The sequence below is a fragment of the Eretmochelys imbricata genome, chromosome 1 (genome assembly GCF_965152235.1).
Source record: "Eretmochelys imbricata isolate rEreImb1 chromosome 1, rEreImb1.hap1, whole genome shotgun sequence".
NCBI lineage: Eukaryota > Metazoa > Chordata > Testudines > Cheloniidae > Eretmochelys > Eretmochelys imbricata.
Window position 1 is genome coordinate 126,068,414 of NC_135572.1, and position 26,766 is coordinate 126,095,179.

Genomic DNA, 26,766 nt, shown 5'->3' on the forward strand with positions numbered 1-26,766 from the left:
CCACTCGTATATGGCTAGTGCAGTTGTTTTCATTACCTGCACATAGTGCGTGCACTCCCTCAGAACAAGGACTGAGTTTGTGCCCAGCTCTTAAAAGGTGTGCAGTGAGTGAGAAGGATTCCTTGAATGCTCACCATGCAGGATGGGGCTCGGTTTAGCCAAAGAGATGGGCCCAAACTAGAGCCCCACATCCAAATACACCTGAATTGCCATGCCTTCTTGTTTCTCTAATGGGCCTGCATAGGTTGTCCCTGAATTCTGGGAAAGTTGCAATCCAGATCCAGATTGGATAGTTTTGTATGTTATGCCAGGCAAGCCTGATTCTAACTTTTTATTCTACTCAGATAGCTTCTTTAAACTCATCAGGATCCTGTGTACCTTTTCCCGACACCATATGTTCCTACTGCATTTTATAGTTTCATAAGATGACATACATGTCTTCATTCATACAGAACTTAAAACTCCCAAAAGAAACTGTATCACTGGCTGGTGGTTGCAGGCAAGTGTTCTGAGCAGAACTCAGATAATCTCTTTCATTCATGTTTGACAATTCACAAAGCTTTTCACTAGCTTCCTTCTCGTCTTCCAGCTCAGTTCTCTCCTCAATGATGCACTCATGTTCTACACATTCCATCTTGGTGTGGCCCATTGCATTGTCAGTTTGGTCAATCCATTCCTAGGAGAATGAAAGGTTGGTGTCAGCACACTCCCTAATTTCATTTGAAACAAGCACAGGCTACACTGACCTTCATCATTGCTCCAGTAATGGCATGACCCCAGGACCTACACATTTGGGGGATGTCATGTTGGAGAGGAGGAAATAGCAGGCAAGCAGAAAATAAGACAAAAGCAAAAAACATGAATGCACACAAAGAACAAGGAAAACTTCACGAAAATTACCACTAAGGACACCTTCAATGTTGGATTTAATTTTATATAGCGCTTACAGTGATAGGTGCTTTCAACACACACTAGATGAATACATTACCTCCCTCTCCCCCTCCATTTGTCAGGGTTTTGCAAATCCTTTAAGCCAAGTCCTACCTCAATCAAAGCTTCAGTGGGAGATCTGCCTGATTAAGGATTTCAGGATCAGGCCCTTTATTATTATTTTGTATCTTTTCAAACTTACCTTGGGCAAGTACATTTTTGACTCACAAGTAAAACATTATTATTGGTTTTCATTTTCATCACTGTTGTAACAGTGGCCCAGTAGCTATTATGCATCAGATAGTGAATATTCCTAATTATTTTGCCAGGCTGCTTTCTGCTATAGCATAGTCTAAATGGTAAGGTGCTGGGCAGATTCAAGAACATTCAAATAACAAATGCTCTTCAGGTAAACTACATACATTTCAACATTTCAACTTAATGGGAAGCAAACAAAAAGTTTGTTCCTCTGTCAGGCTGTGTGAAGATTTGCTGTTTCACAGCAAGCTGTGTGCTAAAGGATTGGAGGGCATAGTGGTAAATCAGGCAAGTTGGGAAACCATGGTTAGTTTTGTAAAGGACAAAGGCTTTTATGACAGGAGGTCTGGAAAGAGGATTGTACAATAATTTGGCCTGTTGTGATCTCTGCTTTTCATGCTGGCCACCATTGCTTCAGTCTTACGCTGTCTGTCTGTATGTTTCCACATATCTTCTCTTCTACTTTCACTGCAAACTCCCCTGGGCAGGAACTGTCTTTGTACAGTCCTTAGCACATTAAGTCCTCTTCTATGACTGGGTTCTCTATGTGCTAATACAGTGCAAATAAGTAATAATAATCATTCTTCTGTAAGACCATGTGGTCACGTAGTAGAGCGAGAGGCTGCTTTTGGATCAGAGAGCACTGAGTTTAAACTTCAAAAGAGACCACAAAGGTAGGCTACATTTTTTAAAGTATGTGCAAGGTAGGACTGTTGTGTTGGAATGAATGCAACCTCACCAAGGGAAGTTCAAGAGTGCTTGGATATTTACCTGGAAGTTTCCATTATGATCATTAAAGAGATCAGAAAATATATGCTTTGGGTCTGGTATAACAGGCATAACTGATTTCTGCAATCTGTAAACAGAACAAAACAAAGTAAGCATTCAGCTGCTCTAAACTCTGCCGGCTGGTAGCAGTCCCAAGGGAACTATCCACTGGCTGGGAATTACCTGAGCACAGCACATCCCGCCATGTCCCCTCCCTTCTGGAGTGGTAGTGTAGGAGCCAGTCATAGTAGCTGTATGCCTGCTATGGAACTGAGGCCTGTTTCTGCTTTTCTGCTATTCAGAGTGGCATAAACAGAGTGAAGAGGAGAAGCAATTCTGGGCCTCTAACATCAGTGGACTTTCCAGTAACACTTATCTTCAGTAATGTAATTGTGGTTCAACAGCATGGGATTTTTCAGAGAGAAAAAAGGCTAATTCAGTGGTTTTGGCAGTTGGCAGCTTTCGTAGAGCTGTAATATATGTACTGTAGATCTGAATTGATGAGCACAGGCATGCAAACCATAAATCTTAACATTGGCATCATCTTGCATGTGCTGATTTTGCTCATCAGTGCAACAGAGACTGATGCCAAGATCACTGGTGCTCTGATCATGTCCAGTACTGAAGCAGGCAGTTGACAGAGAAACAAAGGAGTGAAAGTCAGCTTATCAGTAATAGGAAAAAACAGTTAGTTTGAAAGATTTAATTTGAGCTCTATGTAGGAGCAATAAAAAAAGTGAAACAGACAGCATTTTGCCCTGAAAAACTGTCTTTTAATTTCCTCTGGAAAACTACTCTAGTCCTGGCCTACGTAGGCCTCGTAGGACTAGAAGAGTCACCTCTGCACCCTCACAATCACCCTAGTGGTCCTCGAAAATGAAAGGAAGAAAAGTCTGGGGAAGTACAAGGAAAGGAAGTTCCACGGTGCAGCATATCTGGAAGCCTGAATTAAGGTGTTGGCTTCCAGCTCCTCAGCATCCATTAAAGCTGACTTCATTATCAGATAAGTAAATGAGTGCCAAGTAGTCTGATCTTGAAGTCAAATCCAGCGATAGCATGGGAATTAAAGGTAGCTCCTTCCTGGCAGCCAGTGTTCAGATGGGATTCTACATTTGGCAATCTGAGCAGTTTCAAGTACAAATCAAGCGGTGCTGTAAGGCCACTGTATGGAATTTCATAGTTACTCTGGGAAGGACTGAGGCTGTCTACACCAGCGGTTTTAAAGCCGGTCCGCTGCTTGTTCAGGGAAAGCCCCTGGTGGGCCGGACCGGTTTGTTTACCTGCCGCGTCTGCAGGTGTGGCTGATTGCGGCTCCCACTGGTTGTAGTTCGCCGCTCCAGGCCAATGGGGACTGCGGGAAGTAGCGCGGGCCAAGCGGCGGACCAGCTTTGAGAACCACTGGTCTACACTACAGACCTTACAATGGCACAGCTGTATCGCTGCAGCTGCTGACTGTAAGGTCTCCCGTGCAGCCGCTCTATGCCAACGGGAGAGAGCTCTCCTGTTGGCATAATTAAACCACCCCACAACGAGTCAGCGGGAGAGCTTCTGTCGGTGAAACTTATGTCAGTCAGGGGTATGTTTTTTCATACCCCTGACCAACAAAAGTTTTACCAACAAAAGTGCTAGTGTAGACAAACCCTTAGCTTTCAAGGGCTAGAGCCCTCTCACAATTCACACATTGTTGGAAGGCTGGCAGAAATTCAGCTGGGAGAGACTGTCTTTCTATTTTATTTTTAGGTCATATTGATAATTGGAAAGAGATGGTTTGGGTTATATTAAATGGGCAGATGGGACCCTTTAAGGTCAAGCCTTCCAAAATGTAGCCATTAGCTGTATTATTGTTATTTGTATCACTGTAGTGCCTGGCAGCCCCAGTTATGGATCAGGACCCCATTGCACTAGGACAGGGGTTCCCAAGCTTGGTTTGTGGCTTGTTCAGGATAAGCCCCTGGCGGGCCACGAGATGCTTTGTTTACCTGGGCGTCTGCAGGTACGGCCACTCGCAGCTCCCAGTGGCCGCGGTTCGCCGTTCCTGGCCAATGGGAGCTGCGAGCGGCCGTACCTGCGGACGCCCAGGTAAACAAAGCATCTCGTGGCCCGCCAGGGACTTACCCTGAACAAGCCACGGACCCTGAACAAGCTGGAAACCAAGTTTGGGAACCCCTGCACTAGCACAAATGTTTTTGTTCATGTAGCCTTCGTGCCCAGGGGCCCTTTCCCAGGCCCACCTACCATGCTTCCACTCTTTCCTATTCTACTGCTTTGTCAACACAAGAAAGTTGTACTTGTTTAACTTAAATCAGTTTTTAGAATAATTTGCCTAAACCAATGCAAACTCTTGTATGGATGCTCTTATTTCAGTTTAAGGGTGGCTTATTTTGGTTTAGCTGAAACTGATTTGCACTATAAGGTGGGTAGAAAGCTGGCTAGATTGTCGGGCTCAACGGGTAGTGATCAATGGCTCCATGTCTAGTTGGCAGCCGGTGTCAAGTGGAGTGCCCCAGGGGTCGGTCCTGGGGCCGGTTTTGTTCAATATCTTCATAAATGATCTGGAGGATGGTGTGGATTGCACTCTCAGCAAATTTGCGGACGATACTATACTGGGAGGAGTAGTAGATACGCTGGAGGGGAGGGATAGGATACAGAAGGACCTAGACAAATTGGAGGATTGGGCCAAAAGAAATCTGATGAGGTTCAATAAGGATAAGTGCAGGGTCCTGCACTTAGGACGGAAGAATCCAATGCACCGCTACAGACTAGGGACCGAATGGCTAGGCAGCAGTTCTGCGGAAAAGGACCTAGGGGTGACAGTGGACGAGAAGCTGGATATGAGTCAGCAGTGTGCCCTTGTTGCCAAGAAGGCCAATGGCATTTTGGGATGTATAAGTAGGGGCATAGCGAGCAGATCGAGGGACGTGATCGTCCCCCTCTATTCGACATTGGTGAGGCCTCATCTGGAGTACTGTGTCCAGTTTTGGGCCCCACACTACAAGAAGGATGTGGATAAATTGGAGAGAGTCCAGCGAAGGGCAACAAAAATGATTAGGGGTCTAGAACACATGACTTATGAGGAGAGGCTGAGGGAGCTGGGATTGTTTAGCCTGCAGAAGAGAAGAATGAGGGGGGATTTGATAGCTGCTTTCAACTACCTGAAAGGGGGTTCCAAAGAGGATGGCTCTAGACTGTTCTCAATGGTAGCAGATGACAGAACGAGGAGTAATGGTCTCAAGTTGCAGTGGGGGAGGTTTAGATTGGATATTAGGAAAAACTTTTTCACTAAGAGGGTGGTGAAACACTGGAATGCGTTGCCTAGGGAGGTGGTGGAATCTCCTTCCTTGGAAGTTTTTAAGGTCAGGCTTGACAAAGCCCTGGCTGGGATGATTTAACTGGGAATTGGTCCTGCTTCGAGCAGGGGGTTGGACTAGATGACCTTCAGGGGTCCCTTCCAACCCTGATATTCTATGATTCTATGATTCTATGATTCTATGATTTCTAACTCATTTGAGGTAGACCAAAATAAAAATGTCCACACTGGGCTTCACCCCAGTTTAACTAAATGTGTTTAGTTAAACCAGTGCATCTTTCTTAAGTAGGTGAGGCCATGGGGTATGTCTCCACTGCAATCAATGGTGGGATTGCAGCTCAGATAGGCATACCCCTGCTAGCTTTAATTTAGTTAGCACAGCTAAAATAGCAGTGAAGACAGGGCAGTACACACCCTAGCATGGGCTAGCAATGCAAGTACACAGTCAGGATTCTTGAGGCTTGTACAGCCTGAACCGAAGGCCAGGCTGCTGGGTCTATACTGCTATTTTTAGCAACCTAGTTAGATTAAAGGAAGCATGAGTATGCCTACCTGAGCTGCAAATCACACCTTTGATTGCAGTATAGACATAGCCTGAGTTACTTCACAAAACACACTTCTTCAAGGAGAATTTTAGTCTATGGTCACATATATATATGTTTGACTAAAGAGAAAAGACGGAACTCTTTGTATTCCTCAAGGTGCACACATTATTCACTGAAACACATGATCTCTTTCTTTTCACCACCACCATCCCCTCACGCATCCCTGCCCTATATTTGTCCCCTTGTATTGTGCCTGTCTTAATTTAAGTTGCTAATTGCCGTGCATAATGGTTATACAATAGAAATAAACAAACAATGATAAATATTCTCAACTGCAGCTTCTTTAAACATGTTTCAAGTTCCGTAATAGCTATCACTCTTGCAACATGCACCCTTTTAATATTTAGTACTGTAGCTCAAAAAGTTAACAGAAACAGCCTAAATTCTCCTTGGAATTGAAGGCCAAAAGACTGTTTGCAAGACAGAATGCTCATAAAATGGATTTTCTTTTGAACGCTCACAGATGTTACGATTATGTTGCTTCCAACGTGCATCTCAGTGCCACAAAGTTTCAGTTTTGGTTTCTCATGTTTCATTTGTAATAGATCAGATGAGGCAGGAAGGCAAGTGAGGGAGTTGGTAAGAAGAATCTAGTGCCAATGTTTTATAAACCCCAGCCAGGAGATGCTATTTTTAAACTATCTTTACAATTTATAAATGAAAGAGAAAAGCAAATGCAGATGTCTTGGGGCTTTGATCCCACATTTGTCATTCAAGCAGTATTGTAAGTAAGGATTATTACAATAATACTATTTCCATGCAACGGGCCCAAAGTGCTTTCCAGGTACTACTGACAAAATCTTCACAACGTCACTGAAGGTTATGGTAGTCTTGTTAAGACCATTAAATAGATCAGGAGACTGCCACTCACTTCACCTCACCTATCCCCTGCTCCTCTACCACTATTTGAAGCTCTCCCATTTAATCACCCTTTACACCTTTTCATCTTTTACCTGCCTCCTTTTCTTGGTCATCCATTCCACCACCACCTCCCCTATCTTCCCCTTTAACATCTTTTGCACTCCTCCCCTTTACTTTTGTCATCTTTTCTTCTTTGTTACCCTGCCTTTCTCACCCTGTGGCTCCATCACCCTTCCAACTGTCACTCTTCAGGTAGAAGGAAATTCTCACCTTCTGTTCTTAGCTCCTCTAGTAGAAAGTATGTGTCTGCAGCTGCAGAAGCTCCCTGCTTCTATGGCAGTGAGGGTTGGGATCTCTGATTACAGGCACTCCAGAGATGTGCTCTCTACAAGTATGGCAGCAGGAAACTAAAGAGCAAATGACTGGGTCTGCAGTCTGCAGACTTTAGGCTGAAGGTGCCAATCATTCCATGGCATCATAAAGACCAGTGGGAGCCTATTAGGTTGGGGAGTATTTAATATTTAATTATTCTTTGTTTTCCAGTAATACCTACAATGTGCAAGGCACAGGACACAACCATAAGGAACGCGCCATCCCTGCCCTCAAGAATTTGCACTTTCAGAGGACAAACAACAATGGATGGTGGGAGAAGGAGAGGATCAAAATATGCACATTTTTGCGTACGTTGCATTATCATGACACAAATATCAGTAGGGACCAGTAACACTTACCTTTGGCACTTGCACACAAAAATCAGAAGGAGGATTATGACTAGAAGGGCTGCCAGCACAGAAATTAAAAGGATCACATTGTCTGACAGAGGCTTTTTTTTTATATCATCAGCACATGAATCTAAGAGTAATCACAAAAATAATATTTTAAAATGTCATGTTTCTATAAATGTAAATTTATAAATGTACCTATTGCAGATGTTCTCTTTAAAACAGTAGCAATGTTAGGGAAGAAACTAGACAAACTAATCGAAATCTGCAAAAGAAAATCACAGTTCCTTCGCTCTTGCAATGAAATGCTTTCTGGTGGTGTTAGACAGAGAAGGTGGGTGAGGTACTATCTTTTTAATGGACCCACTTCTGTTGTGAGAGAGGCTATGTCTACAGTACCGACCTCACATCAGCCCAGCTGTACCACTATAGCTGTGCTACTGTAAGGTCCCTGGTGTAGCCGCTCTGTGCCGAAGGAAGAGCTCTCCTGCTGGCATAATTAAACCACCCCAAGGAGTGGTGTTAGCTATGTCAGCAGGACTCCTGCCAACACAACACTGTCCACACCAGAACTTTTACTGGTGATACTTATGTTGGGGGAGGGAGGGGTGCCAACAAAAGTTTTACTGACAAAAGTGGTAGAGTAGATAAAACCAAAGGCAAGCTTTTCAGCTGACACAGAGCTCTCCTGCAGGTCTGGGAGACTAAGACCATATCTACACTACACAGTTGTGTTGACACAGGGCAGCTTACATCAACCTCACTCTGGAGGCGTACACAGTGCAATGCTCCTGCTGCCAGTTTAACTCACCTGCTACACTGACATAATAAAATCACCTTGACGAGAAGCATCAAGCTCAGGGCAATGTAGTTAGAGTGATGCAGTGTCAGTGATGCAGTGACACCACATTGCTTACGGTGACTTCCAGGAGGTGTCCCACAATGCCCACCCTGACTGCTTTGGTCACTGTTTTGAACTCTGCTGCTCTGCAGCAAGGGACACAGGTGAACACCCCTCCCCTGTTAAAGCCCCGGGGAAGTTTTGAACTTGCTCTTCCTGTTTGCTCGGTATGGAGAGATCACATAGCAACTGCCCAGCTGAGCATGCCGGCTCCATGCAGCAAACCCACTCCTGCCTGAAGTACATGGGAGGTGGTGGATTTTCTGGGTCTGTGGGGAGAGGAGGATTTGCAGTCACAGCTCCGCTCCAGCTGCAGGAACTCGCTCAGGGCATGGAGAAGGGCTATGATAGGGACACACGGCAGTGTCCTGTAAAAATCAGAGAGCTGCAGCAGGCATAGCAGGAGGCAAGGGAGGCAAATAGTCACTTCTACAAGGAGGGGACTGGGGTCAGGATGGTGGTGAACAGCCCCTCCCCGCACATTGAGCTCCTCTTAAAGCCTTGTATTCATAACGCACAGCACAAGACTAAAGGGCAGTGTGGGATCCATGCTTTCTGACACAGATGGCTGGCTCGCAGGTTACCAGGGCACCTGAAAAGCAGCTGGAAACCTAGTAGGATGCCCATGCAATGCTGAGATTGAGAAACCTGCATCATGTGATGCTTACCTGCCCCATGAGGCATTGCAAACCTTTTCCAAATCACCCTGCAGCCAGTTGCACAGTGGGATAGCTACCCACAGTGCACTGCTCCTTGTGTTGATGCAAGAGCTGCTAGTGTGGATGCGCTCCGCCAACAGAAGGTGCATAGTCTGGACATGCAACAGCAGTTTAATTATGGTGGTGGCTGGATGTTGCCGTAACTTAAGTCGACTTAACTTTGCACTAAGAAAAGGAGGACTTGTGGCACCTTAGAGACTAACCAATTTATTTGAGCATGAGCTTTCGTGAGCTACAGCTCACTTCATCGGATGCATACCGTGGAAACTGCAGAAGACATTATATACACACAGAGACCATGAAACAATACCTCCTCCCACCCCACTGTCCTGCTGGTAATAGCTTATCTAAAGTGATCATCAAGTTGGGCCATTTCCAGCACAAATCCAGGTTTTCTCACCCTCCGCCCCCACCCCCACACAAACGGATTTGTGCTGGAAATGGCCCAACTTGATGATCACTTTAGATAAGCTATTACCAGCAGGACAGTGGGGTGGGAGGAGGTATTGTTTCATGGTCTCTGTGTGTATATAATGTCTTCTGCAGTTTCCACGGTATGCATCCGATGAAGTGAGCTGTAGCTCACGAAAGCTCATGCTCAAATAAATTGGTTAGTCTCTAAGGTGCCACAAGGACTCCTTTTCTTTTTGCGAATACAGACTAACACGGCTGTTACTCTGAAACCTAACTTTGCACTGTAGACATAGCCTTACTCAGAGTGTCACTGCTAAATACAAGGAGGAACAGATTGTTTATCATAAGTAGTTAACACATTTCAAGGGACCATTCAAGGTGAAGTGACCTGATAACACCCCTCCAGTCATAGGGAGGAAAGGAAGGGGGTGGAGAAAGCAGCTGGGAATGCAGGGGATTGCTAGTGGGTTACAGATTGTTGTAATTAGCCATAAATCCAGTGTTTCTATTCAGTCTATGATTGTTAGTGTCTAACAAAGTTATGAATTTAAGGCTGTGGTATTATCCATTAGAAATAGCCTTGTGTGTGATTAAAAGGAGGTCTTAGGCATCATTTGGGGTATTCCATATCATGTTCAACAAACAGTACTGATTAAACAACAATGCAATAATTATGGACAATGGTACAGGGTTACATGTTTCTACTCAAAATTGCCCCCCAAAATGACCTAGTTTTCACATGTAATCCCTGCTTTTTATTTCTCAAAAACAGAACAAACAAACAAAACCTCCAAATGTTTCATACCTAAACCCAAAGAGAGTTAGGGAGAGGACTACTGGTGCACAGTGTGAAGCATTTACAAACCTCCTGGAATTCTTAGTTTTCCTTGTAGTAAAAACCTTTTATTGTGCCAGCTCAGCACTCTAACTGGAGCAAATAGGGCTTGATTCACAGAGGGACTTGGGTGTTGTGATATTCAGTGTCACAACGCCTCACTTTTAGGTGCCTAGAAAATCACAGGAACACACTGCAATCTACAAAGCCTGAGTTAGGCCCCTAGCTCCTTACGCAACAAATGGGGAGAAATACAGGCGTTAGACTGTGATTCATAAAAGCCGGCATCTGAAGTGGGGAGCTGCCTCATCTAGCAAGGGAGATGCTGCCAAGAGGAGTGTGTGGTAAGCCCCGCCTTTCTCCTACAGATAGGTGCCTAAATCCAGGTTGCAGGGAGGAACTTATCTCCACTAGTGATTTCCAGTTATGGGTCCTCTTTGAAGTCAGATGCCTAAGGAACTTTTTGCAAAAAGCAGAGGGGAGAAGAGCTATTCCCTCATAAATATTAGCCCAGTGATTAGAGTATTCACTAGGGATGTGGGAAACCACCAGTTCAAGTCTCCCTTCCATTTCTTGAAGAGAAGGGACTTGAACAGAGGTGTCTTATCACTCAGATGAGTGCCTAACAACTGGATGAGGGGATATTCTGATGTGGGGCTCTCTTAATCTCTCTTGTTGAAGCTGGTTTCATTTAGGCCACACACAGAGAGGGTTAGCACATACTCCCAGAATGTGAGAGACCCAAGCTCCAATCCCCTTGCTCCAATGACTCTTTAAGGAATTAGCCACAGTGGAACAGCTTCAATAGGAGAGACTGAAAGAACCATACATCAGAATACCCTATAGCTCAGTGGTTGGGGCGCTCCTCTGAGAGGTAGCAGAGCCCTTTTCAAATCCTTTTTCCACAGCTGGTGGAAGAGGGACTTGAACCCAGGGTCTCCCACATGAATAACGTAACCACTGGGTAAAAGTTATGAGGGAGGTCCTCCCATGGCTGTTGTGTGTGAACTTCTCTGAGGGGCCTAAGCCAGTAGGTGGCCTTTGAGCATACCTACCAACTCAGGCCCTGCACATGCTCTTGGGCTTTGGAAGAGATAGATGTCCAGACTCCTTAAGTGAGGCAGCTGTGCTCAATTCCAGGGGCAGAAACATAGGCACTGAAGGAAAGTCTTACTGAAGAAACTGAGGTGCCAAGTGAGTTGAGGTGCCTAGAGGGTTCAGTGGGAGTTTTGTGAATCACAGTGAAGCCTAAAACTAAACTCAGGATCCTAAACCCAAGACTTCTGCTCGTAAGTACTTTTGTGAATCTAGTCCATGAGCTTCTGCTCTTCGAAAGGTAACATAACTAATATATATTGAAATAATTTAAATATTATTTAATATTTAATATATTGGAATGACTGCATTATGGGTAAAGTTCCAGTTTTACACCCTACCCAACAACAGAGTTTTCCACCTGCCCATCTGGTCCATATTCACAAAAAGCCACAAGGAGAAGGGATGATGTCTCTAGACAGTACTTGGATTCAGACATTATGGAATTTTAAGAGACTCTTCTTGGCTTGCCTTTCAGATGTTATTTAGTATGCAGGCACTGAAAACTTTGGTATGGTCCCAGAGTGAAATCCTGGCCGCACTGAAAACAATCAGAGTTTTACCATTGACCTCAATGAGGCCAGGATTCCCACCCTAGTGTTTCGTGTAGACAGATTTTCCCCAGGAAGTTACTATCCCCATGTGTCAAAGTAGAGATATCTTTTTGGGGAGTTAGAAATCTGAGTCTCTCACAGTTCCTATAAAGCCTAGTGGATGGCATCTTGTGGAGATCTGATTTGAAGGTGTGTGGACTGAGTGACTGCCTGTGTTCATGTAACTACAGCAACTCTCTCTCTATTGGTTCATGGCACTCATTGGGAGTATTGCTTTCCAGCAAAGCGATAAGGAATAATCCAGACCTACTAAAGCTTGTGAAAAGTGTCCTCTAACTTAATGTGATCTGTCTTTGAGACTGCACTTAGAAGAACGAGGCACAGGATGGCACTAGGGGGTCTTGTTAGATCCAAAGCTTCTACTTGATGTTCACGTAACAGCTGCTGGCAAGAGTTCTGTTTTTTTCATTGTGCTTGGCGAGGAATGAGCAAAAGAAAAGGTCAGAGGCAGACCTAGCCAGACACTTGATATTCTGGACTGCACTCTAGAGGGGGCTGCATCTTGAGACCACCAAATACTGAAGCTGGTGCAGCAGCTGTAACACCAGCGATCAGTGAGCTCCACTGTCTGCCTGTTACTTTGTAGGTGGAATATAAAGTGTTGATTTTAACTTACAAATCCTTAAAAGTGAGCTGGCTACTTGGAAGACACCTTCTCTCAGCCTACACTGATAGAGTTCTCTCATTTTAAACCTGATGGGATTGCTGGTGTGGCATTTTCTGTGAAGGCCACACAACTCTGGATTATACTTCCACTTTTGGCCTGCCAGAACCTGGATCTGTTAACCATACAGACATGCTGAAAAGCCCTTCTGTTTTCTGAGGATTTAGGCCAGTTGTTCTTAACCAGGAGTGCACGCACCCCCTGGGGGTGCGAGATGCCCTTTCTGGGGGTGAGAGACATGCCAGATTTTTTTAGAAGGTAAATCATCGAAAACACAAATTAAACACAGGCACGTAAGTACAATTACTTTGTTTCATCAAACCTAAATGTTAATTTATTAAAATTATACATTTTTAAATTATTACTGTAATATACAAACAAAAAATATATCTAGGTTTAAAGAACTGACCTACCTCAACTATTTTTGATAAGGGATGCGGGAACATATTTTGATTTTTTGATAAGGGGTGCGAGAACATATTTTGAGAACCAAAGGGGTGCAGGCTGCAGGAAAAGTTAAGAACCACTGATTTAGGCAATGGTTGGCTGATGGTTTAAGGCTTTTCAACTTAATTGGCTGTGGGTATTTCAATTTCATTTTTATTGGAGGTTATTGTAGTATTCTATTTTATTCCATTACTTTATTGCACTATATTCTTTGTACTAGTCTCATAATTATAGTGATTATTGGATGTATGAACTATAGCTAAATTTCACAGAGCTGTGGATGGGAATTTTGCATTTTTAAATCTAAATAAATAAATAAATAACATTGAGGAACCCTGAAGAGTTCCTTCAAACAGGGATGTCAGCAGCATATATATCTCACAGACAAACTAGACAAGGTAAACAAAACTGTGGGAGAAAGGAAAAAGTATTATCTAGAACTAAAAAAATTAAATCATGTGTATAAGATCTCAATGGCACAGACAGTATCTTTTCCTTATTTATCTCTGTCATTGAAAAATTGCACACATCATTTGAACAATCCATGAATCAACTTTGTGTATAATTATCAATGTCACTGTAATTCTGAAATAGTGTACTGACAAATTTTCCACTTTAGAGGGAAATTGTACAGGGCTTAGCACAACTGGAAACTAATTTCATTTAGGGTATGTAGGTGCTACTGTAATACAAAGCCTATTTGTTACTGGCCAAATCAGTAGTTTTCATAGATTCATAGATTCATAGCTATTTAGGTCAGAAGGGACCATTATGATCATCTAGTCTGACCTCCTGCACAACGCAGGCCACAGAATTTCACCCACCACTCCTGCAAAAAACCTCTCACCTATGTCTGAGCTATTGAAGTCCTCAAATCATGGTTTAAAGACTTCAAGGAGCAGAGAATCCTCCAGCAAGTGACCCATGCCCCATGCTACAGAGGACGGCGAAAAACCTCCAGGGCCTCTTCCAATCTGCCCTGGAGGAAAATTCCTTCCCGACCCCAAATATGGCGATCAGCTAAACCCTGAGCATATGGGCAAAATTCACCAGCCAGATACTACAGAAAATTCTTTCCTGGGTAACTCAGATCCCACCCCATCTAACATCCCATCACAGGCCATTAGGCCTATTTACCATGAATATTTAAAGATCAATTAATTACCAAAACCATGTTATCCCATCATACCATCTCCTCCATAAACTTATCGAGTTTAATCTTAAAGCCAGATAGATCTAGTTGCTTGGGACATCTACAGCAACATAGATCTGAACTGAAGGATCAGGCCACCAACCCAATTTGCACTCATGAATCAAATTATTTTTGAAAGGGCTATGAATTAACCTGATCCATCCATCATCATGATGGCAAATTGCAAAGGGACGTATTCTCCTTGCAGATTGAGCACCACCCACATAAATCTCTACCTGGTCCTTTAGGTGGTCTGCCTAGATATTCAGTTTATGTCTATTGCTGGCAAATTTATTGCGCCACCAAAGCTTTTGGTGACTAGATGATTGTCAGCTGTGTAGCAGCATTCCTAGATAAACATGCTTCGTAATTCATTGGTATTCCATCCTATTAATATCTCTGTACCAAGAAAGTCACTGAAACCAAACCAACATTGATGGAGGTGGCTGTTGGTTTCAGTTTCAAATATCCTCATTTCTGATCTTGTCCTGCCACTTGATATGGAACAGTGATCAAGTTCCCCTGCCATTTAGTAGAGTCAGTATAACCATGGTTGTGTAGATCCACAACTTCATAGCAAGCTTGATGTCACGACCTCCCCCCATAAGTCACTGAAGAGCCTGAAACATGGCAGCAACTGTCTATGTCACTTCCCAAGTATTTGACAGATTCAAGGGAAATTCTCCACTTCCATGTCAATGTCTTAAATCAATGGCAAAGGCCAGAATACTCAGTGTGGCTTTAGACTCGGTTGTTCCATTGTTTGACTAGATCTTTACTTTGAATTAACCTGATGCACCACCTGACATCCCCTCTCCCAGCCTCCCCTCCTCTGATTATATTCCCAGCTAAGAACATGAATGTAGCTTAGCATTTACCTAGTAAGCTGCCATTTCTCCAAACTGTTGCCTCTGCCCATTCACTGGCATAAGGAATTCTATTGCAAAAAGGAATGAGTCTTTCCAATCTGACCCGGAAGGAGTAGCACTTTTCCAGATCAAATCCTTGCTCTTCAACTTTGCAACATGCAGATTTTCTAGACTGGACAGGAAGATATTTGATCATTAATTATTATTTCCAACATATATTTTTCTTCTCACAGTATTATACTATATCATTGTAATAACAAACATAGGAGATGGGCTGACACAAGTAGAACATCCCCAAAATTTTTAGGAAATCTGGATCTTGGATGGATTTTCCTGGTTCAAACTGATTTCTAGCCTTAAACAATGTTACAGTTAAGTTAACGTATAAGTTCTTTGTTACATTTATGTCTCAATAATTATTTACAGTGAAACAAACAGAATTAGCTTTGGTCCACAAAGCATACCCGTTAGTTATGAGCCTAGGAAGAATTAATCCATGAAATGAAATGTAAAGCTGGTATTCATGTTCTAGATAAATAAGTTGCCTGAAACATTGTCTCTTCCCCATCTCCTGTTCTCTGTTGTTTTTCTTCTTTCTCCCATTTTTCATCATCATTTCCCATTTATGATTCCCCTCCCTGCTCCCATTCTTTATATATGGCCTTTCCCCTATGTCTTCTTGATATGCGTGTATGAGGTGAAGAGTATCTCCCTTGAAATGTGGCCATTTACTGGAATGCTGACATTCAGCACACATTAGATATCCAGGAGTCTAGCAAATGTTAGGGCTTGCCTTCACTGCTAAACAAGATGTGTTTTTTACTGGGGATAACTAACACTGTCTTGAGGTAGAAATACACTGAAGACCAGCCACTTAGTTTGCCATGAAGTAAACTCCTCAAGGCTAATCCCTGGAGGAGGTATAGGACTGTTTTGCTTGACAACTTTACCTTTCTTTAAATTAAAGTGTCTGGCCTTCAGCATGTATTTACCTCAGGGTAGCACATGTGTGTTAGTTACCTCAAAGGAAAAAATGCACCTTTTTTGCAGTGAAGACTAGACATTATTCTGCTGCCAGCCCATCAAGTGTATGTTAATGGGATGGGATGGGATGGTCCTGTTGGGAAAACCCATGCTTTCTGTTCTGTGGAGGTGCCACTCCCATCTCTTTCCTGTGCTAAGTGAGAATTCCAAACTCTACCCACCTGCCATTCTTTGTCATACTTGCTTTTATACTGAAGTTCAAGCTTCAAGCACCTTGCTGCTGTCTTTGGTTTATTACATTCTATCGTAACCGTATCTCTTTTCCAATGGAAGGTTACATTTTCAGGCGGATTGGGTTTTACTGAGGAAAAAATTTAATATAAATTACACAATACGCTCTTAAAAAGAATCACTACAACTCACTTCAAACCATCGCTCCCAAACCCAAGCCTTCCTGGAATTCTTTAGACTGTCATGAAGTTCAGTTCTCCTGGAATGTTCAGTTCTCCAGCTGGCCTGTTTTCTGTACATCAAAATGTAATTCAGACCCATGGCATCATGCATATGTGCTGTTCTAAATTGACACATTGATTACAGATGGTCAGCGGTTATGGGCACAATATTTTGAACCATTTGGTTGTTTACCTCTTAGCAGTGGAAGTTGCATCTTCATGGGAGTTGGAGCATAACACCCTTCCTAAAGTACATTAGTGCACCCTCTCTTTTGATCCGCACCACCTGCAAAGAAATCTAACTACTTCACTCCCATTCCTGTAGTATTTGAGCACCTGGTAAATATTAATGAATTTTCGCAAAACCCCCTGTGAGATCTGAAGCACTACTATCTCTGTTTTAGGGATGGAAGACTGAGGCACAGAGATCCAAAGTGACTTGCCCAATGTCTCACAGGACATTTGTGACAAAGCTGGGAATTAAACCTGAGTTCCTGAACACCACTCCAGTGTCTTAGCCATAAGACTACCCTGCCTCCTGGGAAGCTCTCCTAACTTTAGAAGACATGCTCAGTGGTGCTCTATAGCTGGTTTATTTTATTTTATTTAGTATTAGTTCCTACTATTCTGCAGATTTCTTTGCGCTAATAGTCATTACATGTTGAACCCATAAGGCACATCTACATACATAAAACCAATAAAAGTATAACAGAAATGGAAATGCCTCTTTCTTACTCTTCCAGTGTTTTCTCACTATAACCCGTTGTCATTTTGGCATTGTGATATCCTCTATTTACCCCTCCACTATGAAAATGGAAGCATGGCTTCCAGTTGTTCCTACATGTATGTTTACATGTTCTACATAGTCAACTATACTAAATATTTCAAAATCCAAACATACCTACATTTTTAAGTGTTCAAAATCCAGATTTTGATCTGAATTTGGGGGGCTTTATTCAAAACAAGTAGCCCCAGTGAAGGCAATGTGACCACTGAAGTAAGTGTTGAAGAAGAAGCCTCAGTATACCCAAACAGAGAACAATATTCTGTCCATCCTGATAATATTTTATACACTTGACTAATTCGCCATCTTCCTCGATAATATTTTATACTCTGAAATAGTTCTATCTCTTCATCTCAGACTCAATACAAAAGAAGATCACTGAAGGCACTACCATTACCAAGGAATCTGGTAATGTCATTGCTCACTCACTTACTAAAGGAATCAGATTTTAGCTGATGATGAAAAAGCTCTTCACTTCCATTCTTATCCTTAAAAGAGATGTTAAGAGTGAGTCCCTCTGTCTTAAAGAAACAGCCAGAATTGTAACCTTGGTCAAGTATATAGTGGGGGCATTGCTTCCAAGTTCTGTTTTGAAGAGCTGTGCCAAATCTATAAGTAAAAACAAAATAAAATTAGTTAACACAGTTATTATGTTATCTATTGAAATGAGTTAGTTGCTTTTTGTCACTTTAGCTTATTAAAATACTTCTCCCATGGGAAATTTATAGATGGGATTTTCAAAGCGGAAAAGGGGAGTTTGGTACCTAATTGCTATTGCCTTTCCAGATAGCTGTTCATTACAATTTGAGATTATGAGGTTTCTTTAATATTGTCTTTTCTAAGAAGGGAAGGGTTTGTTTTAACAGCTGTGTCAGACATTCACCATTTGGTGACATGTCCTATTTCTACACCATACTACTGGAAATGCTGTCTCATATACCCACTAACAATTGAGTAAACCTCCTACTGGTTGACTTGTCATTGACCCAAAGCAGCTATAAATGTTTCATTTCATTTGCAGCATCAACTGATTGCTGCACAGCTCTTAATTATAACAGCAGCTAAAGCTGTGTGTGTGTGTGTGTGTGTGTGTGTGTGTGTGTGTGTGTGTGTGAAAAATGGCTCCAACTGTTCTGACAAACTGGTGGGCATCAGAAAAATGGACAAAACTGAGGGTGTAGCTACTTGCGTGCAGCTAAGTATTCAGCAGATCTGATGATTAGTTTGGAAAATAGGGTTGTGGTGTGGAGCGAACACAAACAAGTCTGCATGTTGACCTGGATCAAATATAAGATTCTCTTTCATTTGCGGGTGTAGCTCAAACACAACTTGGACTGAGTGAGATGGCGAAGGGTAGGTCTGAGTTGCAATTAAAACACTCACAGGTGGCCCATGTCAGTGACTCACACTCGCAGGGCTTGGGCTGCAGGATTGTAAAATTGTGATGTAAACGGAGTTCCAGACCCCCATGAGCCCAAGTTAGCTGACACAGGCCCTGGGTATTTAATTGCAGTGTAGACATACTTTCAGAATCACTAACCAAAGACATTAGCCAAGGGGAAGAGGATAGCCATTGCCAGTACTTACCTGTAAAAAAAAGTCACATTCCTGTCAGGGAAATAGTCTTTAGCTGCCCATGTGATCTGCATCTGTTCACCATTGAAATTGACTGCTGTGATTTTGATAGTTTCTTTCAAACCTGTCTCATTGCAATGACAAACAAAACAGTTTTAACCCCAGAAATCAAGGACATGACCACACATTTGTTCAGAGACCAGTAGTTCCGATTTAATTACTCCACGGTCACAGACGACAGAAAAAATGAGAGGTGACGTGAAGACTTGCAAGGCAGAGAAATAAGACTAAAGGACCTAGAGAGGTTAGAGATATGGGTGGAAAATAATAAGGGCATTGAGACTGGAAAAGTACAAAACAAGGCCTCTGCAGAAATATAATCTGAAACATTTGGAAGGAGAAACCTGGAGAACAATAGCGAATGAACAACACCGAGGGGGACTGTTAGACCTGGTCTACACTAAAAAATTAGATCGGCCCAGCTGCATTGCTCGGGGGTTGTGAAAAATCCACACCTCTGAGCGATGTAGTTAAGCTGATTTAACCCCCAGTGTAGACAGCGCTAGGCTGACAGAAGAATTCTTCCATTGACATAGATACAGACTCTCAGGGGGGTGGATTCCCTACACCAATGGGAGAACCGCCCCCGTCTATGTAGGTAATGTCTAAACTGAAGCACTACAGCCACGCAGCTGCAGTGCCTCAGCTGTGGCTCGGTCGCATTTCAAGTGTAGACAAGCCCACGGTGTACAACAATAGATATGAGTCTGCAAGGCCATGTGGCAGCACAATAGGCCCAAATACGTATGCAGAGTCATCACACAGCAGAGCAGGTTGATGTCAGTCCCTCATTATACAACTTCAGTATAACTGCCCTGGAATATTTCATTTTGTTCTGTGCAGCTCAACGCCAAGAAGATGTCAGCAGACTCGGAGGAATGCAGAAAGTAGCAATAAAAATGATTACGTATTTGGGAAAGAAGAACTATGGTCCTGATTTCTTCTCTCACACCAGTTTTGAATAGGTGTAACTTGAGTGTCTTCAATAGATTTACTGCAGATTGGTGGCTGTCTGAGAGAAGTATCAGATCTGAATTTGGGTAGCTTGTGGGGCTATACTGAAATTCAGCTTTGAATAGCTCTTCAGAGGAAATCTAGCCAACTTTCCGATATTTGGCTTCAGCTAAATAATATTTCAGATACCTGCTTGAAGTGGAATCTTTAGAAAGAGGCACTGCCTCCACATAGTATATGCAGCATCACTGATTTGGCCATTTTTTATCCCTCTCCTTCAGAATTAGTTTGGCTAGTGTCCCAGATTTGAATCAGTGGATAAGAAGGAATTTTATGGTTTCTCCCAATGGACCTGGCCACTTCTCCCTACCTCCTTATGGCCAGGTCACCTCAGAGCATCTTACTATCCTCACATCCTCTTTCTTCTCCCATCCTCCTGCTCCCCACTACCAGACTTCCCTCTTGCTCAGATTCTAGGCATCTGATCAAAGCCAATGTTGCTTCCAGTTATTCAGGCTTGATTAGAATACCACAGTGGTACATCAAGTATATTCCTCAGAGCTTGATTTATCTTTAGACAAGATAAACAGCTACAAATATCTGAAGGGTGAATATATCAAGGAACCAAAGGAATTTTTCTGGGTTACACAAGAAGCATAACTATAGGTAGTGGAATGAAATCAAGAGTATGAAAATTTATGCTAAATATCAGAAACAAAACTCCTAAAATGAGATCTATAAACTGTAGGTTCCAGTTCAGAGTCATTTTAAAATATTTATCATAATACAGGAAAAATTACTATAGGGAACAATTCTGCACTTGCAGGATACAGGTGATTGGGCCTGATTCTTATTGACACAAAGGCCACTTTACACATCTCTGGCAGTGTCAAAGGGCATTAAAGTGGGCATAAATTATATCTGGGAATAATTAAACAAATTTATAGTGTGCTTTTTCTTATTTTTCCATCACATCTCTTCTTTTAAATAAAGATCCCATATTATTAAATTTTAAAAAATTGAAATTGTGTGTATACAGAACACTACATATCTTGAAGTCCCTTTACACACATTAACTCATTAGTCTTCACAACAGCCTGTAGAGGTAGGCAAATAAATATTTTGATGACTATTATTATGGACAATTTTTCGTTCTATAAACCAAGTAGAAATCGTTAACTTTCATGTGTTAGAATCATAAAAAACAAATAGGGAATGTTTGCATTGCATGCTTGTTTAATCACATACTTTCAAGGCTAAGTCAAATTCAATGCTCATTTAATTTTTCAATGTCAGAATGCACTGAGTTATAGGTAAACATAATGGCAGGCAGTAAAGAGGCATTCCTATCCATATGAAGTATTTGTATGTAGGACCCAAAATGACTCTGGAGTACCTTGAAGCCCATATGCTGTCCGCTGGATATGTGTCCTTCTCTAAGGGAATTACTTCTTTAATGTCTTTCAGCCAGCTATTGTCTTATGGAACTGTCAGATGTAGCACTGTACTTTTTTTTGGGGAAGTACTGGTCTGAATTTCTTTATGTACACCTGAGAAATATTGTGGTGGCCAGATGTGAACATTTTTGTGTTAATTCCCCTTCAAATTTGTGGTGACTATCAGTACATATCTGGACGTTCCCTTGTCATTTTATTGCATATCACAAGGACCTCAACATACTCATAAAAATAAACCACAATTCCTGTCCTTTTGAACAAGTTTATAATTTATTTCTTTTAGCGAGGAATAACTAATCCCTGTGGAAGATGCCAGATTAGCATTTAATCCTTGATCTCAATGCTGAGATTACCAACAAGGATGCCAGCTCTAGGACTAATTGTGATGTTGGGTTTTGTTTTTTTTTTTGTGATGTGGACACATGTGCCCTGAGAATGTGATCAGAAAACGTAACTTATTTTACTTAGAATACCTCACAGTCATCATATGCTAAGGGCATTTGATCACTGCTGACCTCCTCTCCATACTAAGAGGTGAAAGGTTCTGTAATCCCATTATCAATCCGCTGAACCAACCCTTCCTCAAGGCCAAATCCTGAAGTCCTTGATTGCGATCCTGCCTTTCCCTTTCATGAGCAAGCGGGCGCCTAAATGGCAAATTCCCCCAAGAACTCCCCCACCCCATAGAGGCCCCTCGTCAGAGACTCTGTACTGTTCAAGATCTGCAGACTCTGAGTGGGCAAATCAGGGAAGCCACCTGGGCTCCTCTGGATTCCTTTTCAAAAGGCTGCCAGGGAAACTGAGGGTTAGATTCTGCCTATTTGGAGAGAACAATCCATTTACCCACTTTTACACACCCCTCATAAGCACAAGGCAGAATCCCAGGCTCTGTGATCACTTCCTTCTGACATCCCAGAGTGGATGGAAAGGGATGGGGAGGAGGTGAGGCTGGGGGGTCTCACCCTCCATGGAAAACCAATAGAGATGACTGGTCACAAAGGATGGAGTAAGTTGCATCCCACAAAAAATGCCTCCTGGTCCTTCTCCTGTGGGAGGATAGCTCCATACTATCCTTTAGTATAGGCTGTCCCTTAAAGGCTCAATCTAACCCTGGATAAAGACCTTATGTTTTGGCTTTATATGCTTTTTGTTCGGCCTTAAAGATTGTCATTTTTATTCTGAGCCTGCAAAGACTTACCCATATGCTTAACTTTACATTTAGTCCTCTTGGCTTCAGTGGGACTATGTGCATTGTGTAAAGCTAACCACATGCAGGAATCTTTGCAGAATCACGGTCTTATTCTGCACATAACTATAGGCCTGCTGCATATTATGGATTGGAACTCTGGGATTTTCACATCTGTATTTGACATCTAGCAAACATGGTCATTGATGTGTACACCTTGTAAATACATTAACAATAAACAGTGAGTAATTAATAGAAAGAGAGTGGGGGGTTATAATAAAACATGTGGTGAGATAGGAACCATCTGATGTACTCTAGTTTCTAAGAACTTCATAAAAGGTAAGTGATGGCATAACCTGTTAAAGATTTTAAAATAATGTATTCAATTACAGAGGACTTATATAATTTTAAATACATTTTAAAATCATTTGATTATTAAAATATGCATTGCTGTTGAGGAAATGAACTTCAGACTCTGCACTTTTTTGGTTTGTTTAAGTATTTCAGATACATTTCACAGCCCTCTCCAATACCCTATGTGTTCCAGAGTAGGGACCAGGGACCAGACCCTCAGACTCCCTCTGAAATGTAATGGGAGTAAAATACCTTTGAGGATCTGGACCCATGCTCTCTCTTTAAGTATTGGGACAGTACTGTGTTCATCTTTACAAATAATAATATAAATAAAGAAAATGTATTATATTATATAATATTTTTAAAAGTTTGACTCAGATCAGCATCAGTAGTTTGGATTCTTTTCCATAGCTTATCCAAATGTTAACCATCCCTTCTTACGCCCAACACTTCCTGCCCCGTTTGCTGCAGGGATGTTTATTGTCCTCTATGGGCAGACACTGCATTTTTGGAAAGAGAACCGTCTTATGTCAGTGGAAAGTGGCTTTCATGGGAGACAAGTCAGAGAGTTTTAACTTGGGGGGGGAGGAGCAAGAACCTAAGGTAGAGCGATAAAACAAAGGATATTTTCTCCCCCTTTCATAGGCTTCATGATTCCAAGGAGGGTAAGTGGGATGGTCTCAAGCATTGAACTGTCCACCCAGTCAGGATCTTTACAAGCCAATTGGGTGCCTCATTTCATAATAATTGTAGCCCCCTATTTTTCCCGCTGCCCCACAGTTGCACAAGAGCAGGGAGATCACATGACACCCCAAAGTGACAGGAAAGAAGCAGGGTTATTAGTTAATTATTCTTATTATAATTATTTATTACTGTAGCATGGCTGGAAGCCAAGGCCTCATAATGCTAGGCTCTGTACAACCATACAGCAAGGAGACAGTGCCTGCCCTGAAGAGCTGTTCTGGACCCATGCCCTCCTGTGTCAGCCAGTGGACCTGGCCAAGAACTCAGTAAGGAACCTGCTGCACTGCTGGAAGGGGCACAGCAAGGTCAGACTCTTCCAGCTCCGGGGAAAACTCTACTTTTGTTCTCTGAGGGAAAATTCTTGCTGGAACTCCAACAGCATTAATGGTGCACCATATGGCCCTCGATGACAGGGTCTTATTGGCACAGTTGATCACTGAATGCACTGAAAGTGTGTAGAAGCATAAATACATGAAATATGTGATCTCTGCATGTGCAGGAAGTCGTCTAGTAGGAAAAATAAGCAGAAAATGTGACTATTAGTTAAGCCCACCATCCTCAGTAATTTATGCAAGCAGAACCCAGAGCAATTAGGAAAGCAGCAGTACTGCGAACCACAAGTAATGTTTTTCTTTATCATTGAACCAAAAGGAACACCATAATAAGCCTAAATGTAATGGAACAGACAAAAAACACATATCTACAAAGATAACAGAGTGGAACACCAATGTTCTGGAACCGTTGCAATCTCACCAAAACAACAAAACAGAACAAAAAAGAAAAACCACTTCTGATTTCCCCAAACTGATTAAAACCTAATAGGCAACCACACATAGTACTTCCACATGCAGTAGCTCCTAGCCTGCTGTATTGAGCCAGCCTGAGACTGATACCCTGCAACTGATCCTGCAGCAGCTACTTGCACTGAATATTATTTATCCATGACAGCAATCTCATCTAAGTCAGTAGAACCGAATGTAGGAAATAATGCTACTCAGGGTAAGCACTGAAAAGCATGAAATGAGCTCCCATGACTCAGAATAAAAGGTAAGTGAATCCCTGTCTTAAAAATGAGAGGGAGTGAGATGGAGAGAAAGCGAGTGCATATGCCTGGGAGAGACATATTCCTTATTACATCTATTGGGCTTCATAGCAGGCAGAAGTGGCACACAATTGGTAGGATCAGCAGACATTGCAGTAGCTAGGCACTACTAGGCTGATTCTCCACAGCCTTGCATCTTATGAGGTCATTTATGCTTGTACAAATTGGATCTAACATATGTGAATAGTAGAGTGTTACACCCACTTTGTAAATAACTATACCAGGTAATTAGCACTGGAACATCGGTCCTTGTGTTACTGAGTTGCCATAAGTAGTATGTTTCAGACATAAAATATAATATAGTACAGATTTCTAAAGAAAATGATAAACTGTTGGAAGAATCTTAAACCATGATTTTTTTTCATGAAATTCAGAAATGAAAAACAGGAACTTAGTGTTAACAAGAATGAAGGTTAAATTGTCATCCATGTGTGCTGGGTGGTTTTTTTTATGGATTTTTGAGTTAATTTGTTTATTTCTTAGCACGAGTAATAATGATACTGTGCAATATAACTAAAGACAGATATTCTAATGTCCGGGTTATCAAATATCCAAGCTGTTACTGTGGATTAATAATAAGTGAGGTTTTCCCCTCTGGGAAATGTATAATTAAGTATATACTTTTTCAGTATCCTCAGGTCAATGGATATTTCAGTATCCCCAGGTCAATGGGCATTATCCCATATACTACTTAATATGAGAGAATATTAATTGTTTAAGTCTTACTTTAATCTCTGGTTTTTAATATGAATGTCTGGTCAGAGATTGCACTTCTATTTTTTGCACATGATCCCTGCTCGCATAATTCATAACTTCGGCAGTATGTACCACTCCTCAGAGTTTTGAGAGGCACTCCCCTTATCTTCAAACAAAACATTCATCTTCCCTGAATGTTAACTGGAAGAAACCATTTTAAATATTTCTGTTATAACCCTATAGATTTGTGAAGAAACAGGGGTCAAATTCATGCCTGGTGTAGCTCCACTGAAGTCGTTGTGATGTTACACCAGTGATGAAACGGGCCATATTTTTTTAGAAGGTATTGTACTTGATAAAACATGAAGCAAATAAAGCATCCACAGAAATAATGTGAATCTGCACATCAGGTTTTAAAATTAATATCTGGAAGTTCAACTTACTTTGTGCAAGTGGTTGAGAAGCCACCAGGTTGCCCAAGATAAAGATTGCTGCATGGGCTTGAAGGACTAACCCCATACTTGCAAATATTCATTAGTCTATGATCAGATTACCACGGGAAGCCTTGATAGCATTTCTTCATGAGTAATCTTAACCTCCGGAGTTCACTGCTTAATATCAGAGACTGGAAGGAACTAGAGGAAATGACAACAGGAAACAAAAAGTTAATTTTCATGTATATACAAATGTATGAATGAAATATATATTACTACAGAACAGCAGCACTTCACGTGTCTGCCTATGTTATTCACATTATGTGATACCACTGTTAGGCAGAAGAATAATAGTAATTGAATAATAATAATTACTAGTATAAGGCTTAATCATGCCTAATAGCCTCTGGTCTTCTTTGGGGAAGGGTATTTTTAGCACTGAAGGCACTCCAGGACCCAGTGCACCATGATGACACACTCCATTAACTGGCTCTATCACTGACTGCAGTACCACAAGCAGGGGGAGAGCAGGATCCAGGAGTCAGCAAAGGAGAGGGGGCAGAATACTCTGGCATTCTGGAGAAGAACAGCAGCTGCTATAGCCCCAAAGAGGATGCAGTATGTTTTCCTCTCTGCCACTAAGTGGTCCCCTGGTTGCTGTACAAGGGCCATAAGATGATTTTTTTTTTCTTGCCACACTTTCTACTGGCTAAATCTCAGTTGGACTGCAGCTGTAGGAAAGCAGGCTGGTGCTGCTGTTATTCCAGGCCTGGGGGCGGGGGG

The 26,766-nt window shown here is 42.1% G+C and overlaps 1 protein-coding gene across 1 annotated transcript; it reads right to left on the minus strand.

The window, feature by feature from the left end:
• Window positions 1-418: 418 nt before the first annotated feature.
• On the minus strand, window positions 419-26,068 carry CRLF2 (cytokine receptor like factor 2). Its single transcript, XM_077807139.1, has 8 exons — window positions 25,993-26,068; window positions 19,009-19,120; window positions 17,855-18,030; window positions 16,407-16,546; window positions 15,211-15,373; window positions 7,461-7,581; window positions 1,960-2,044; window positions 419-676 (listed from the first exon to the last, which is right to left on the minus strand). Exons 1-8 carry the CDS (start codon window positions 26,066-26,068, stop codon window positions 419-421), a joined length of 1,131 nt encoding a protein of 376 aa, XP_077663265.1.
• Window positions 26,069-26,766: the final 698 nt, after the last annotated feature.

Excerpts from the sequence above, each read along its gene's own strand:
- CRLF2 (XM_077807139.1), bottom strand. The coding sequence starts at position 26,068 with ATGGGGTTAGTCCTTCAAGCCCATGCAGCAATCTTTATCTTGGGCAAC. Across the intron at positions 2,045-7,460 it reads TTTGTGTGCAAGTGCCAAAG|ATTGCAGAAATCAGTTATGC; the intron begins GTAAGTGTTACT and ends TTCTGTTTACAG. Across the intron at positions 677-1,959 it reads ATCATAATGGAAACTTCCAG|GAATGGATTGACCAAACTGA; the intron begins GTAAATATCCAA and ends TCATTCTCCTAG.